Genomic DNA, 15,000 nt, shown 5'->3' on the forward strand with positions numbered 1-15,000 from the left:
ACTGCACATCATAATGGCAGCTACAGTTTCGATCTAAAAGATCTAAAAAAAATTTGGGGGGAATGTCCGGCGGGCTAGATTGAAAAACTTAACGGGCGGCATTTGGCCTCAGGACCTTAATTTGCCCAGGTCTGGTCTAGACTCTCAGGTTGTGCATGTAACGGCCAGTGAATGTTTAACTATAATTTCTGTTTTGCAGGTACCCTTGAATTACACCAGTCTGTAGAGTGCTACACAAAGTGCGTGACATTGGACGTATACTCCTGCATTTGCAATTGATAATTTAACGATTGACTCGTGTTCCCAGTAGGCGTGTTACTTTTTAACACACACCACAATAGCATACTCAAACTTGTGCATCATTATCTTTGTGAAGGCAGACTTCTTAGTATAGTTCTTGAAATAAGAATAACTTGAGTATGCGTTTACCTTCCCTTTATTAAACACAAATGTACATTTCCACTTGTACACCATTTGCATCGTGTACCATTGGGTGGCCTGTTAAGAGCCCCAGCGGCACCAAAGAAGGTATATTAGGTAGTATCACGTTGGTGCATCTCAATGCAATACTGTATAGCACTAATAAGTGAATTACACAATTATACTGGAGTGGAGAGCCTTTACATATATGTATATAAAGTTGCAAATAGGTAAATACCTATTTGCAATACCTATAAACGCAGCACTATATAACACATTTACACAAAAAATACTGTACAGACATGACACACAACCCCTAAAATGAAGGTTACACAGAATGATATAGAACTTAATGTCTGTAGCGGTTGCGCCTTTAGAAATAAATATGAACAGAGATTTGCAGTGAGGATATGGATAGTGAGAGGGAGCAGCAGCCTTTTTTCTCCAGACAGTAGAAAATGATACAAGTGAAGCAGAAAATAATTCCTACTCTTGTCAAAGTTTGAGTTAAATTGTAAAAATTATGCATATGTTGTCTTAATTATTTAGATAATCCATTAATTTTCTAGAAACTCAAATAATCATTTTAGAATAATCTTAAAACGGGTAGGAATACCACTGGTGGCACACAGGCTTCATGTCAAGGTACCCGAGAACATCAGAGAGATTGTTATAAATAAAAACTATACGAGACGCATGTTTGAAGCTATGCCTTCATGTAAGCGATGGTAGCAAAAACCTCTGCTTACAAATATGACAAATATTGTGTAAGTAGGTGGTACTTTAACTTAAGAACCCTGATCCAGAGTATACTACTGCGCTATAAACTTATACATGTAAAGAGAAAGCGCATAACACATCTTGGACATTGGCGTTTTAAATTAAAATAGCTATTTAAAAATGCATATCTGGTAACACAAATGCTTTTGGTCCACTTTCATGTGTCATTTCAAGCTAAAAGATACGCATGATCCACGTTAGAATTAAATCGGATGCAAAGGATATGAAACTTTGGACTTCACTGAACATCCATAAATAAACATGGCGGATGTTATAATAACAACAATGCTATAATTTGCCATAATTTAAGCATAATGCGCTTTTTTCCCCACCACAAAGCCTAAATCTTCAAATAATTTAGTTGTTTTTCTTTTTTTTCAAACAGGCTCAGGTTAACGTTTTTCGTGTGGGTGAAATCTTACAGTGCATCCAACAGAGGGAGCCACTTGCTCACATAGTCCACGTTACTGTTTGCATTGTGCAACAGCACTGGCTGCTGATGTTATCAATTCAAGAGTAGACGCTGTGTCAATACTGACGCGTATATTGAACTCTGACCTGTTTTGGTGTCACATATTGAGCATAAACCAACTGTAAGATATCTAAGTCAAGTAGAGCAGGCGGGAGTGACACAACTTGATTTTTACATCATCGAAAATGTTCTTTCTGCTCTTCATTCTTCCTGTGAGGGATCTGCCGGGTTCTAAGCCAGGATGAGGTTATTCCACGGCTCGGCTTTTGAGCCTGACGAACCGCCGTGCCCCCCTGGGGACATTTTAAGGGGAAGAGCCCCCCCTTGAGCCGCCATGTAGGCCGGCAGAGCTGAGATCTATAATTCAACACACAGAGAAACATGATCAGACGCATTGGAAGGAAATGATGACGTGTTTTTGTCAATCCCACCTGAGTGTGCATGCCGTTGTGCGTGTACAATCTGGGCGTGTCTGGTTCCGTCTTAATCTGCCGGGCCTCCTCTGACATGGAGGAGGCGCTGGAGGACGATGAGGATGTGATGGAGGCCCGGTGAGTGCTGCTTGTTGGTGTCATTGGAGTCCCCTCGTTGCCTGGACCCCCTGGACCACATGAGAAAGGCTTTCTTATGACTGGGACTTGTTTAATGACATTCTAAATCAGGGTCGTCAAAATGAACGAGTGAACTCATGTAATAATCACAAAAGGTATTTATGTATATTCGCAGATTAATCACACATTATTTTGACTGCACATGCTTTTATCTTAACCATGGATGGTTATCTGAAAGGTTGTTATACGGTCAGTGATCAGGTCAATGCATACGTTAGTCCAAAGATAAGTGAGGAGACTCCGACTGGTGTGCTCGCTTGTAAATTTTGCTTCAAAATACATTCTGACTGAACTGTAGCTCACCACCATCAATGTGTGAATGATGGGTTCTCAGTTCTCTGTGACGTGCTTCAAGTGTCTAGCAAAGTGCTATATAAATTCCAGTAACAAGTATCAAGAACATTTTTTTGAGTTGAATTTGTGTTTAACATGGTACATCACAATTTCCAGTTTCTCTATTCAACATGTTCAAAAAGGAGTCGGAAGAAGCAGAGCTTGTTTAATCCTACCCATTTTCCTTTACAAAGCAGTCGCTAAAACTTTTGTTCACTTCCTGTTCTCAATTTATTCACAATATACTCCATAACTAATAACATTAAAAATAAATAAATAATAATTAGTGAAGTAAGTTATATTTTAAAATTGATATTGATATATTCTGGCAATGAAATTACATGTGTGTCCAAATATTGGTCTCTTGTAAGTTATTTGAAATAATGCAAGTTAGTAATTACCAGTGTTTTAAATCATGAGTAATCAAAAATCAAGACATAATTGTATTGCAACACTTATAGTATGTTACACTGTAATATATGTGTTTTTTGACTTTGGTAACTTTAAAAAAGGCCATTGTAATTATATGAATAATAATTATGTATTTACAAAATGTATTTTTACCTTAGGAAATATTTGTAGCACTCAAAAAGACTATTCTCCAAATATTTACTCATTAGTATAATTACACTGCAAATGTAAAATAAATAAGGTAATATAATTAGTTTATTTACTTACTTACATTACATCTACCTCTCTTTGTTCATAATGTATATTTTCTGCTGGATCTACTCTATTTTATGCTGCCCGTTTTTGCTGCAGCTGTTACATATACTGTACATGGTAATTGGGATTTGTTATATATTGTATATATTATATACAAATATCATATAATATATCAGTATATATTATATACTGTATTTATAATATGTAAATATGACATATGTTATATTTTATATTGCTACTATGGTACATTTTTAGTCTACTTAATACCTGCATTATCCTTTCATCCGTACCCTTTCCATCCTTTGAAACTGAGCTACTGTGTGGAACAATTTACCTTGTGGATCAATAAAGTTTGTCTACGTTTAATTTGATTGAGTGAGGAACATGGCATCCATATCAATTTGATGCTGAAAAAAAAAAAGATTCACACCCTAATCGTGAATATCATTTTATTACATATTTTTGAAAAAATTGAAAAGTTTTTTTAATGTAGTTTTTATAAATCCATTTTTAAAGAGGTTGTTTTACTAGCGTATTTACATTGTATGTCAGCAGCCAAGAGGAGCTCTTGTAACCTGTTTTGAAAATGTTTTAATTTTTATATATCAATCGAGATATTGCGAGAATAGGTTTGAATCGTGTTGAATCGAATTGTCCATCACATCCCTATAGCCTTCATGGTTCCTTGCCCTGTAAAAGGCTTATTTTGTCATTTTGCATCTTTTAAAATTGAATAACTTTGAATCTAACCAGTTTGGGTCTTGCTCAGGTTCTTGGGTTTGCGTTTGCGGGTTTGGATCCCCTCTTTCTTCATAGCCAGAGGTCGTGCGACCTGCCAGGATGGGTGTGTTACACAGGTAAACCAAACAATAACACTGCATTTCTCTTTTTTGTTGTTTCTTTACCCCGTGGAGTTTCATGTATAGGCCACAGGCGTTGCAGACGGGCTCTCCCTCTGCGTTTCGTCGCCAGAGGGTGGTGGTGGTGGTGTGACAGTTGGTGCACGACAGGCCAACCCTCCTGGAGGCCGACTGTGTTGAGAGATGGGCATGGGACACACGTCACGTTGCTATCAGAGACACGGGAGAGGTCCTATTTATACCTACCAGTCGTCTCTGGGGTTTGATGAGAGGTCTGTTGATGCCGTTCATCTTGTGGTAGAGTCCGCAGGCATTGCACAGGTAGTGGCCTGTGCCGTCCCGCCTCCACAACGGCGTGGACATGGCGCCACAGTTGACACATTCTCGGCCCTCGGCGAAGTCGTCAAATAGATCTGACCATGGAGGACAACAAGTGTGAATTCGTTGTCACCTATAATCGTCACCTAATTCCCTCAAATATCAATCAATCAAAGTTTACTTATATAGCCCTTAATCACAAATGTCTCAATGGGCTGCACAAGCCACAGATACCACATCAGTCCGCCCAGGATTTTACTGCCTTTTTGTGTGATCGTTGTGGCCTGAATTTGTGCCCGCGAGTTTAGAAAGTTTTGAAAAAAGTTGCAATGTTTTGAGGCCTATTTTATTCTCCGATAATATTGAATCAGCTTATGATTTTATGAATTTGTTATCCATGTTTTAAATGTGCCTTGTAACTTTGACTTCAAAAAGCACCTTATTTCAACACAAATTGGAAAACAAATACTGTATTAAAATTGTACTCGTTTTATATCACACACATTTAAAAGTAGACACTAGATGGCAGTAAAAGCACATACTCAAGAGCTCATTATCAAATTACTGTTTGAATTAATCATCCCCAATAATAGTAATAATTGTAATTACAGAAAGAAACCCCACCAAGGTCATCTTTATTGTCTGTTGTCTACAAGTTGCAGACATTATTTGTGTATGTGTTACACTCAAAGGGTTTTTGAACTGGTGTAAATGAGAGGGGATGAGAGATTATCATCACACTTCAACATCTCTAACATATAAATGCTGCCTTTATGCTAGGTCAGCATTGCAAATGAAAATTTGTTTCTAATTGCCTTATCCTGGATAAATAAAGGTTAAATAAATATACAAACACACGTAAACTTGGAAGTGAGGACATTGATGTGTCGCTAAAAGTTTATATGCTACAGTACATTACTCAGAAAAATTTAGCGCTGTAGACGGAAACCCAAAGTAGGTCTGAGCTGCCTGGGAGGACGGCAATTGGGCAATAAAGAGTTGTTATATTGTTACACCTTGCTGTTCCTGTTTTGTCTTATACACAAGAAACAAACATAAGTTTGGATTTGACAGTTGGCGTGCGCGTATGGGCGCCGCTCAGAGACAAATTTGATTGCCGAAAATGACGCTGATTGGCCAAAATGTTACAAATGGACCCTAGTGAATGAATGTGAGTGTGAATGTTGTCTGTCTATCTGTGTTGGCCCTGTGATGAGGTGGCGACTTGTCCAGGGTGTACCTCGCCTTCCGCCCGAATGCAGCTGAGATAGGCTCCAGCACCCCCCGCGACCCCGAAAGGGACAAGCGGTAGAAAATGGATGGATGGATAGGTTTTTGCATTGGGCAAAGTTAAATTACATAAATTGCTGGGATTGCTTGATTTGGAATTAATTGGTGCGATCCGGACTGAAAAGTATTGCAGAGATAGATTTTACAAATTTAAAATAACATCTAATAGCAAAACACATTTTTGAGACAACCGCTATCAGGGACGCTGCTAGTTTTTGGAAAACAAGTAGTGGACGACAAACAGTGCTGCAAGGCGGACTATACCCACGTCAATGTTGGCAACAAAAGTACCACGTAAAACCGAAGCAACATTTGAGTAGCCACTGTGATTAATCATGATTAATCCAAGTTTAAAAGTGTGATTAAAGAATTAATTGTTTGGCAGCGACTTTACTAAAGTCGCTGCATGTTAATTGGTTCCAGGCCTGACCGTTGTAAATGTATTTCCACAAAGGCAATTATATATATATATATATATATATATATATATATATATATATTTCCATCCATCCATTTTCTACCTCTTGTCCCTTTTGGGGTCGCGGGGGGTGCTGGAGCCTATCTCAGCTGCATTCAGGCATTAGGCGGGGTACACCCTGGACAAGTCGCCAACACAGATAGACAGACAACATTCACACTCACATTCACACACTAGGGCCAATTTAGTGTTGCCAATCAACCTATCCCCAGGTGGATGTTTTTTGGAGGTGGGAGGAATATATATATATATATATATGTATATATATATATATATTATATATATATATATATATATATATATATATATATATATATATATATATATATATATATATATGTGTATGTATATGTATATGTATGTATGTGTGTGTGTGTGTGTGTGTGTGTGTGTATACACATATGTATATGTGTGTGTGTATGTATATATATATATATATATATATATATATATATATATATATATATATATATACGCACGCACGCACGCACGCACACACACACACACACACAGAGTACAGGCCAAAATGGACACACCTCATTTCAATGCGTTTTCTGTATTTTCATGACTATTTACATTGTAGATTGTCACTGAAGGCATCAAAACTATGACACCTGTGAAGTGAAAATTATTTCAGGTGACTACCTCTTGAAGCTCATCCAGAAAATGCCAAGAGTGTGCAAAGTAGTAATCAGAGCAAAGGGTGGCTATTTTGAAGAAACTAGAATATAAAACATGTCTTCAGTTATTTCACCTTTTTCTGTTAAGTACATAACTCCACATATGTTCCTTTCATAGTTTTGATGCCGTCAGTGACAATCTACAATGTAAATAGTCATGAAAATAAAGAAAACGCATTGAATGAGAAGGTGTGTCCAAACTTTTGGCCTGTACTGTATATAGGAATTATAAATTATGTATTTTCATAGCTAGAGCATAAAAACCTGTTAATGATCTTCTAAATACCATTTTGAATATTATGAGTGCCCTCTGAACATGAAATACCACCCATATAGTCATCTTTACACTTGGTAAATCCCATATTTATGCTATCTAATGCTGAGCCAGTCAGCAGCCTCAATATTGAACAGTGCTGTGATTGGTTTGGTCTCTTCTAGTGGCCAATACCACTATAGTATTAATATTTGTAGTTCTTTTAGCAATTTTAATGCATACATTTTTTATTTATTTAGGTAAAAATAAATAATCCATCCATCCATCCATTTTCTACCGCTTATTCCCATTGGGGTCGCGGGGGGCGCTGGAGCCTATCTCAGCTACAATCGGGCGGAAGGCGGGGTACACCCTGGACAAGTCGCCACCTCATCGCAGGGCCAACACAGATAGACAGACAACATTCACACTCACATTCACACACTAGGGCCAATTTAGTGTTGCCAATCAACTTATCCCCAGGTGCATGTCTTTGAGGAATCCGGAGTACCCGGAGGGAACCCACGCAGTCACGGGGAGAACATGCAAACTCCACACAGAAAGATCCCGAGCCCGGGATTGAACCCAAGACTACTCAGGACCTTCGTATTGTGAGGCAGATGCACTAACCCCTCTGCCACCGTGATAATATATGCTATAAAAAGAACTTTGACGCTTGGTGTGGCGAGGGACCCTGCACTACTTTGAATAAATAACTGCTAATCATAATAAATTAGGTTTTAGCCTCTTTTACAAAACGAAAAATAAAATGCCTCCCAAACCTGCATCAGACACAATTAATATAGATTAAACATGGATATTCAATTGTGTATAATCAAAAATAATCCACAGCAACTCTGTGATTTGTCAAATTTAAATATGTTTTATTGTTTGACAGCACTAAATCTAAACTATAGATTAAAAAGCTGCAAGAATGGCACCTGGTACTCCCTGCAGTTGAATTAATAAACGCATTGGGACCCTACATGTCAGAAACATGTGTAGCCTTCAATTGTTTTAGGTTTAGAGAAGAAGATTCTTGAAAGTATAGACTTTGTTTTACTTTTTATTTATTTTTTTTGATTGTGAATTGATTGACCAGCTCAGCCTGTAACATGATGAAAATAGATTTAGCCAAAAAGTGAACATTTCAGCCTAGAAACATCCGTCACAACTCTGTATCTAGTCGAAGAGGCTACAATGTACTTTAAAAAAAAAATAAGAAAACATAATTTAACCTGCAGAAAAGGAAGCTGCTGGTGTTTAGTGGATGTGTGCACCAGCAGGAGGTGCAGGGCCTGCTGCAGGCCTCCCTGTTTATCTTCTTGCAGCTCCCCAGCTGATAAAGAAGGAGCTGCAAATAGAGCTCCATCACATTGAGACAAATAGAGACTCAGAGTCTCGCTCACTTTTCTCCCACAGATAACTTGACGTCTCGCCTGCACCGCATGCGGCCCACAATCTCCATAAGACCGTAGTCTGGCCCTGCTGCACTTTGTGTTGAACATACCCAATCCTTACAATACATGAAATAACACTGCCTTTATTTTAATCTCCTTTAGATATAAGACCATCTGATCCAAGGCTGGGAGCAAAACAAAAGACAAGATATAATAACCTTGAGCCTGCAAGCTAAGGTAGCCAACACATCAATACGCTTGTTGCACTATATCACTATTTATGAATGTCGCCGGTCTCCTTATCAGAATGTTTTGTCATGATTTAAAAACAACCCTTTAGCAAAAGATGAAAATATGACGTACGCAATAAAAAAAACACTTACATAGGTCCTATTTGAGCATCATGTCATTTCAAAATTCCACTGTTAAGAGGCTACTTTAGTGAGCAGAGTGTGACTGAAATCATTAGATCAGAGGTCAGATTTGATCGATTCTCTTATCACTTTAACGCTCTAACATCTTTTTTCCCATTAAGGGGAGCATTTACATAAATCACACAACACAAATGCGGTGCAAACATGAATTTTAGGTGGTGTGATGGGATTATAGCTACTAATTTGTAATTAATTTACACCCATCCAGAAATAAATCTTGTCACAGTTATTTGTGAAAGCTATATGACTTTTAATTGTATCACTCTATTTTATTGTCAAACTGCTGAATTATTTATGTTTTGGAATGATTTAGATCATTATACGTCTGGTACAAGGGAAATTGTGGAACAATTTCCCTTGTGGATCAAAATATTAAGGTAACACTATAACTGTACTGTAGCATTAAAGAGATCAATTACTGTAATCGTGTTGTCCAAGTCTAAAAACTATTGTCAATTTCCATATAGTTGTATGCCAAATAATAATGAGCTCATTATAATTTTTCAAAACGGGGTTCTGAAAAACTGAAAATGGATAAAATTGACATTGAAACTAATACAGAATTATAATCCATTGGGCCTGTGGATAATTTAAACATATTTATTTAATTTAACTGCAGAACAATATGTTTTATATTTTTAAAATGTGTGCAAAGGAAATAAATAACTTGTTTACATTTTTTGTTACTTAAATGTAAGTGTCATAAATAAACCAAACATTATATAAAGCTGTAATTTCAAGTATGTTACAATACAATAGTATCATTTTATTCATAAGTGAGGGATGAAAGTTAATTTAATTTAGTGTATTTAAAATGTGACTACTTCTGATGTTAAAATGGTAAATTAAATTTAACCCGAATAATGTACACATTTGTATATAAATAATAATATTGCTCACCTATATTTGGGTGCCGTGTTGCGCCAGTGGGACACCCGTTCTGCAGGCCGTGCAGCACCGGGCTATCGAAGGGTGACGCCGACCACGTTCCGCCCACGTTCGGACTTATGTAGGCCGGGTAGGGGCTGTGGTACGACCCGCCGAGGCCCCGGGCGCCGTAGTGCTCTCTCCCGTTCGCGGGGATGCCCAGCGGGCCGCTGTAGGAGGCCGCTGCCACCTGCTCCCTGGCCGGGGGGCTTGCGGAGAAGCCGAAACGCGGAGACACCGGGGAGTGGTTGTACGACGACACCGACTCGGCGCCCGGTTGAGCCCAGGCGGAGTGACTCGACGCCGGCGTGCTGGTCTGCGACGCCCCGGGCGTCTGCAGGTAGGGCAGGGTGGGGATCATCGGGGTGACGACCCTGGTGGTGGGCACGTAGACCGGGGAGGCACCCGAGGAGTTGTGCAGGAAGCCGGCCTCGTAGGAAGGGTGTCCGTGGTTGGTGGTCATGATGCCCGGCTGGTACATGTCCTCTCCTGGAAGATGCACATCCGTCTCAGGGTGGAATTAGGAGGTCAAAGTTTGGATACACGAAACTATAAAATAGATTAAAAAAGGTGCTTAGTGCGTGCACATTACACTGAAATAAATGCTGCTGCTGTTGTCTGCTCCACCGCAGCGATTTAATCTTATCAAATTAAGAATGAAGTGAAGGAAGAGAGAAAAGAGGAGGAGTGAACGATTTACCTCGATCAACAATCTCTCTCTCTCTCTTCTCTCTCTCTCTCTCTCTCTCTCTCTCTCTCTCTCTCTCTCTCTCCAACATATGGGAACACTTAATGATCAGAATATTGCTAATATTGATAACTGGGAGGAGAAATATGTTATTCCCATAGACGGCATGTATCAAAAGATACAAATTTTTTTTTGGAATTCATGTGTGTTTATATATATATATATATATATATATATATATATATATATATATGTATAAAATCAAAAAACACAGTATATATATACAGTACTGGCCAAATGTTTGGACACACTTCTTATTTCAATGTGTTTTCTTTATTTTCATGACTATTTACATTGTAGATTGTCACCGAAGGCATCAAAACTGTGACACCTGTGAAGTGAAAACCATTTCAGGTGACTACCTCTTGAAGCTCATCGAGAGAATGCCAAGAGTGTGCGAAAAAGTAATCAGAGCAAAGGGTGGCTATTTTAAAGAAACTAGAATATAAAACATGTTTTCAGTTATTTCACCTTTTTTTGTTCAGTACATAACTCCACATGTGGTCATTCATAGTTTTGCAATGTAAATAGTCATGAAAATAAAGAAAACGCATTGAATGAGAAGGTGTGTCCAAACCTTTGGCCTGTACTGTATGTACTGTATATACAAATTATAATAGTATTTTTTCTTACCATTTACCCATAAATTCCTAGGATTATTATAAATATGTTTTATTTTAAGCACAATATAATTTTGTAGGTGACCTTCTGGGGTATACATAATTTATTAGCAGTTTAGTGCCACTGGGACAAAACAGTCTGCAGGTGTTAAAAAATAATGGATTCATATATATATATATATATATATATATATATATTTATTTATTTATTTAATTAATCAATCCAACAAAATAATACACAATAATACCATAATAATACAATTCCAATTCCAGCAGCATTCGGAATAGCACTCAACAGAGCAATTGAGAGGACACACAAACATGACACAAAACAATCCAAAAGTATTAAAACAAAAATGAATAATATCAACAACAGTTAATAACAATTCCAACATAGTGGTGATTAGAAATCCTTCATTGACATTATCATCACAGCAATTTATAAAAAATAAAATAAAAACACTTAAAAAATGAACAATAGTGTCACAGACAGATAGATAGATAGATAATACTTTATTGATTCCTTCAGGAGAGTTCCCTCAGGAAAATTAAACAGTGGCTTACACTTGCATCGCATCTCATAAACTTGACAACACATTGTGTCCAATATTTTCCACAAAGATAAAACAAGTCATATTTTAGGTTCATTTAATAGTTAAAACAAATCTAAATAATGGATCCCATATTCCAATATATGACTCATTATGACTAAATGCATTTTTTTCTACTGATATCATTACCATAACTTGTGTATACCAGTCAGTATGAGTTGGACTACCAACATATATAAAATGTTTTAATATTACCCTTTTATATTTTTTTTATGTTTTTTTTTTTCAAAATATTTCAATCAACTTCAATTATTGCTAACATGTCATGATTTTGTTTTTTTAAAGTTAGCCCTTTGAATGCCCATTTGAACTCTATTAAACTATTTTTATATACAACTATATTTTCTTTTTTAATTTGAGCCATCCATTTACTGTGTTAAAATTATTTTTATTTAAGACTGATGTTGATTAAGATATTTGACACAAAAAAATATACACTCATATAAGTGTGTAACTCTTATACTCTTAGAAGAGATAACTACCAGAGGACCGTTTTGTCCTGGCGGTACTTATTATTTCGCAGTGTTGTAGATGTTAAAAATAGTTGAAAACTAAAATATTACAATTGAAGAGTTGTTCCATTCGGTTAGAAATTTACCTGAAAGGATAAAAAAGTCCTCAAAATACTCTTAAGGGTTGAAAATGCTTTTGATGTTGAAATGTTTATACATACTTGTGGTTTTGTGCTTTGGCTTAAATAAAAAGGGTAAAAAGAGTTAAATTATGTATTTTTTTTCTCCAATTAGATTGTTGTTAATTAGCCCCGGTTACATAATTTTCATAATGTAATTGTGGATATTGCAAATGTTAGTATAATATTACTTGGGTATACATTTAGCCGCATATCAAGGAATTGCACTGCAACATACTGCAGGGGCTTGATATTTTGGTGTTCCGCACATCTAATCTATATAGTTATCCAAAAAAGACTGCACTTGCAGTGCGGGTCAAGGCAAATAGTGCAATATTGCCTCAGTGGAAATGGGGAACTGCCATCAATGTGTAACTGCATGCTGATAACAGCTGCTGGCTAATAATATTTGGTGCGTTTTCACATGTTAGTGCCCATGCGGGTATCTTTTCAAGGCGATTAAACGTAATGAGTGCATTTTAGCATGATGCTCCCTTTTCTCTGCATCTACGTGTATGAGCTGCAGAAAAAGGTTGAAAAGTTTATGAAAATACTTCCCAAAAATTGAGTTCATCCTTTATGCTGTTATTGTACAGTACAGTGTGTTTGCACATGTCAGGGTGTATCACTGACACTGGCCAGACTCACTGTGTTGTGTGTGTGTGTGTGTGTGTGTGTGTGCGGGCGTATTTGTGTGTGTGCATGTGAGTTTGGGGGTGGGCGCGGGTGTGTGTGTGTGTGTGTGTGTGTGTGGTACATAAAACTTGCTGTCACTGTAAGACTGAGAAGGTGTTGGATGAGTGACTTGATAAAAATGTGTGTGTGGGTGTCTCTGTGTGTGTTTGTGTGTGTGTGTTCTTGTATTTATACCCTTCTTGAGACATCAACAAGGCAAAGTACCTTCCATATGCGGACCGGTGAACAAGTTAGGACCGAAATCATGGTCCCAATACGGAAAACCATTGCATCTAATAGAGAGCCAAATACTAGAGTCCGTGAACATTGCTCCAAAGTCAGGATTTTTGGTTGATTTAATGTGCATTCAAAAGTAAACATTGACACGTGCAAAGGCGGCAATATATGATAAAACAAGATGGCAGCTAAAGGAGGACTTCCCTATTTATCCCCGAAAAAAAACCGCCAGGTGAACAGCTGATTTTACGACTTCCGGTGCTGACGTAAGACAACCTGCGTCCCATGTGTGACCATAGGATGAACAAATACACTACGGTACTAAGACTATAGTGGCCATTAGCACTTAGCTTCTGTAGCTGGGTTGCCCAAAGTTCGGCACAGGGGCCATATGTGGTCCGTGACTCGTTTGTCCTCGGCCTTAAGCACATGACAAAAAACAAAAATTAGAGATCTCATTTGCACCCCTGGTGGTGAAATGTTTTGTCACAATATTGCCAATTTTGTTGTTGTTCTTGAGTAAAATGATAACTTTTGTCATAATTTTGCCAGGTGAAGTTCCGATTATTATTATAATATTGCCAACATTTTACAGTTTTCTTATAAAATTGTGACTTTTGTCGAGTAAAATTACAACTTTTATCATAATATTGCACAAATGTTCAGTTTTTTCTTGTAACATTTTGACTTGCGTTGAGTAAAATTACCACTTTTATTATACTACTGCCAAAATTCTAAGTTTTTCTTGTGAATTTGTTGTGACCTTTTGCTTGTGAAATTCCAACTCATTTTTCACAACAAGCTTTCTTATATTTACATAGTTTGTATATATTATTAATGTTGTTAATACAAATATTTTATATATCTAGAAAGGGTGGTCCTAAAGAGGCAGGCATTTTTCAGAGGTCTCAAGAAGGTATCAAATACAAAAGTGTGTGTGTGTGTGTGTGTGTGTGTGCGCGTGTGCGCGCGCCCTCATGCTTCCTAAACAGCAAAATAGTGTCATCATTTTTATTGTTTACGACTTGATAGAAGTGTGTGTGTGTGTCTGCGTGCGCTCTTCTTCCTAAATAGCACAATAGTTTAATAACTTCAATGTATTTGTATATTCTACATGCTATAGAAGTGCTTTATTTAAAAGGTTATTGATACCTATCTCCAAGTAGTAATATTGTCGCTTTGTTGTCATGGTTACCGCAATAGCAGGAACTGGAACGGAACAGCGAGCTCCCTTTCCACAGTCCCGTGCATTCCAGACTGCATTGCTGATTAGAAACTGGGAAACACAAAGAAAAAAAAGTGTCTCAAATGCAATTCTTTGTTCATTTGTTTTAAGCGCAAGTGAAAAATTGCATCCAGCTGTAAAAAAAAAGAGGTATTTGAGTCCTGCAATAATCCAAATGTTAGAAATGTGTGTATAATGTAGTGCACTCTTACAACAAAATACAACAACAATAAACAAAAAACCAGCAGAAGCTCCAAAAGTGGTCAAATTAGATTAAAATGTGTCACGTTTAAACACAACTTTAAATAAAACATTTTATTTTTAGAAATAG

The 15,000-nt window shown here is 37.3% G+C and overlaps 2 protein-coding genes across 3 annotated transcripts in view; one reads left to right on the forward strand and one right to left on the reverse strand.

Moving 5' to 3' along the window:
• Positions 1–15,000, forward strand: part of ncoa7b (nuclear receptor coactivator 7b) — a 139,192-nt gene that overhangs the window by 8,175 nt on the left and 116,017 nt on the right. The window lies entirely within an intron of this gene.
• gata4 (GATA binding protein 4) overlaps positions 1–15,000 on the reverse strand; it is a 15,998-nt gene that overhangs the window by 432 nt on the left and 566 nt on the right. Inside the window, exons 2-8 of one of the 2 annotated variants that reach the window (XM_061929751.1) lie at positions 14,597–14,720; positions 9,896–10,471; positions 4,389–4,555; positions 4,188–4,313; positions 4,033–4,114; positions 2,104–2,273; positions 1–2,029 (exon numbers count right to left, since the gene is read on the reverse strand). The exon at positions 1–2,029 is cut by the window's left edge and continues 432 nt beyond it. In XM_061929751.1, the coding sequence (XP_061785735.1) occupies positions 1,904–2,029; positions 2,104–2,273; positions 4,033–4,114; positions 4,188–4,313; positions 4,389–4,555; positions 9,896–10,403 (1,179 nt within the window). In that variant the 5' untranslated portion in view covers positions 10,404–10,471; positions 14,597–14,720 and the 3' untranslated portion in view covers positions 1–1,903. Of the gene's footprint in view, positions 2,030–2,103; positions 2,274–4,032; positions 4,115–4,187; positions 4,314–4,388; positions 4,556–9,895; positions 10,575–14,596; positions 14,721–15,000 lie in introns of those variants that run through there. The other variant, XM_061929750.1, reaches the window with a different exon arrangement.

Source organism: Nerophis lumbriciformis, linkage group LG34 (assembly GCF_033978685.3).
Source record: "Nerophis lumbriciformis linkage group LG34, RoL_Nlum_v2.1, whole genome shotgun sequence".
Taxonomy (NCBI): domain Eukaryota; kingdom Metazoa; phylum Chordata; class Actinopteri; order Syngnathiformes; family Syngnathidae; genus Nerophis; species Nerophis lumbriciformis.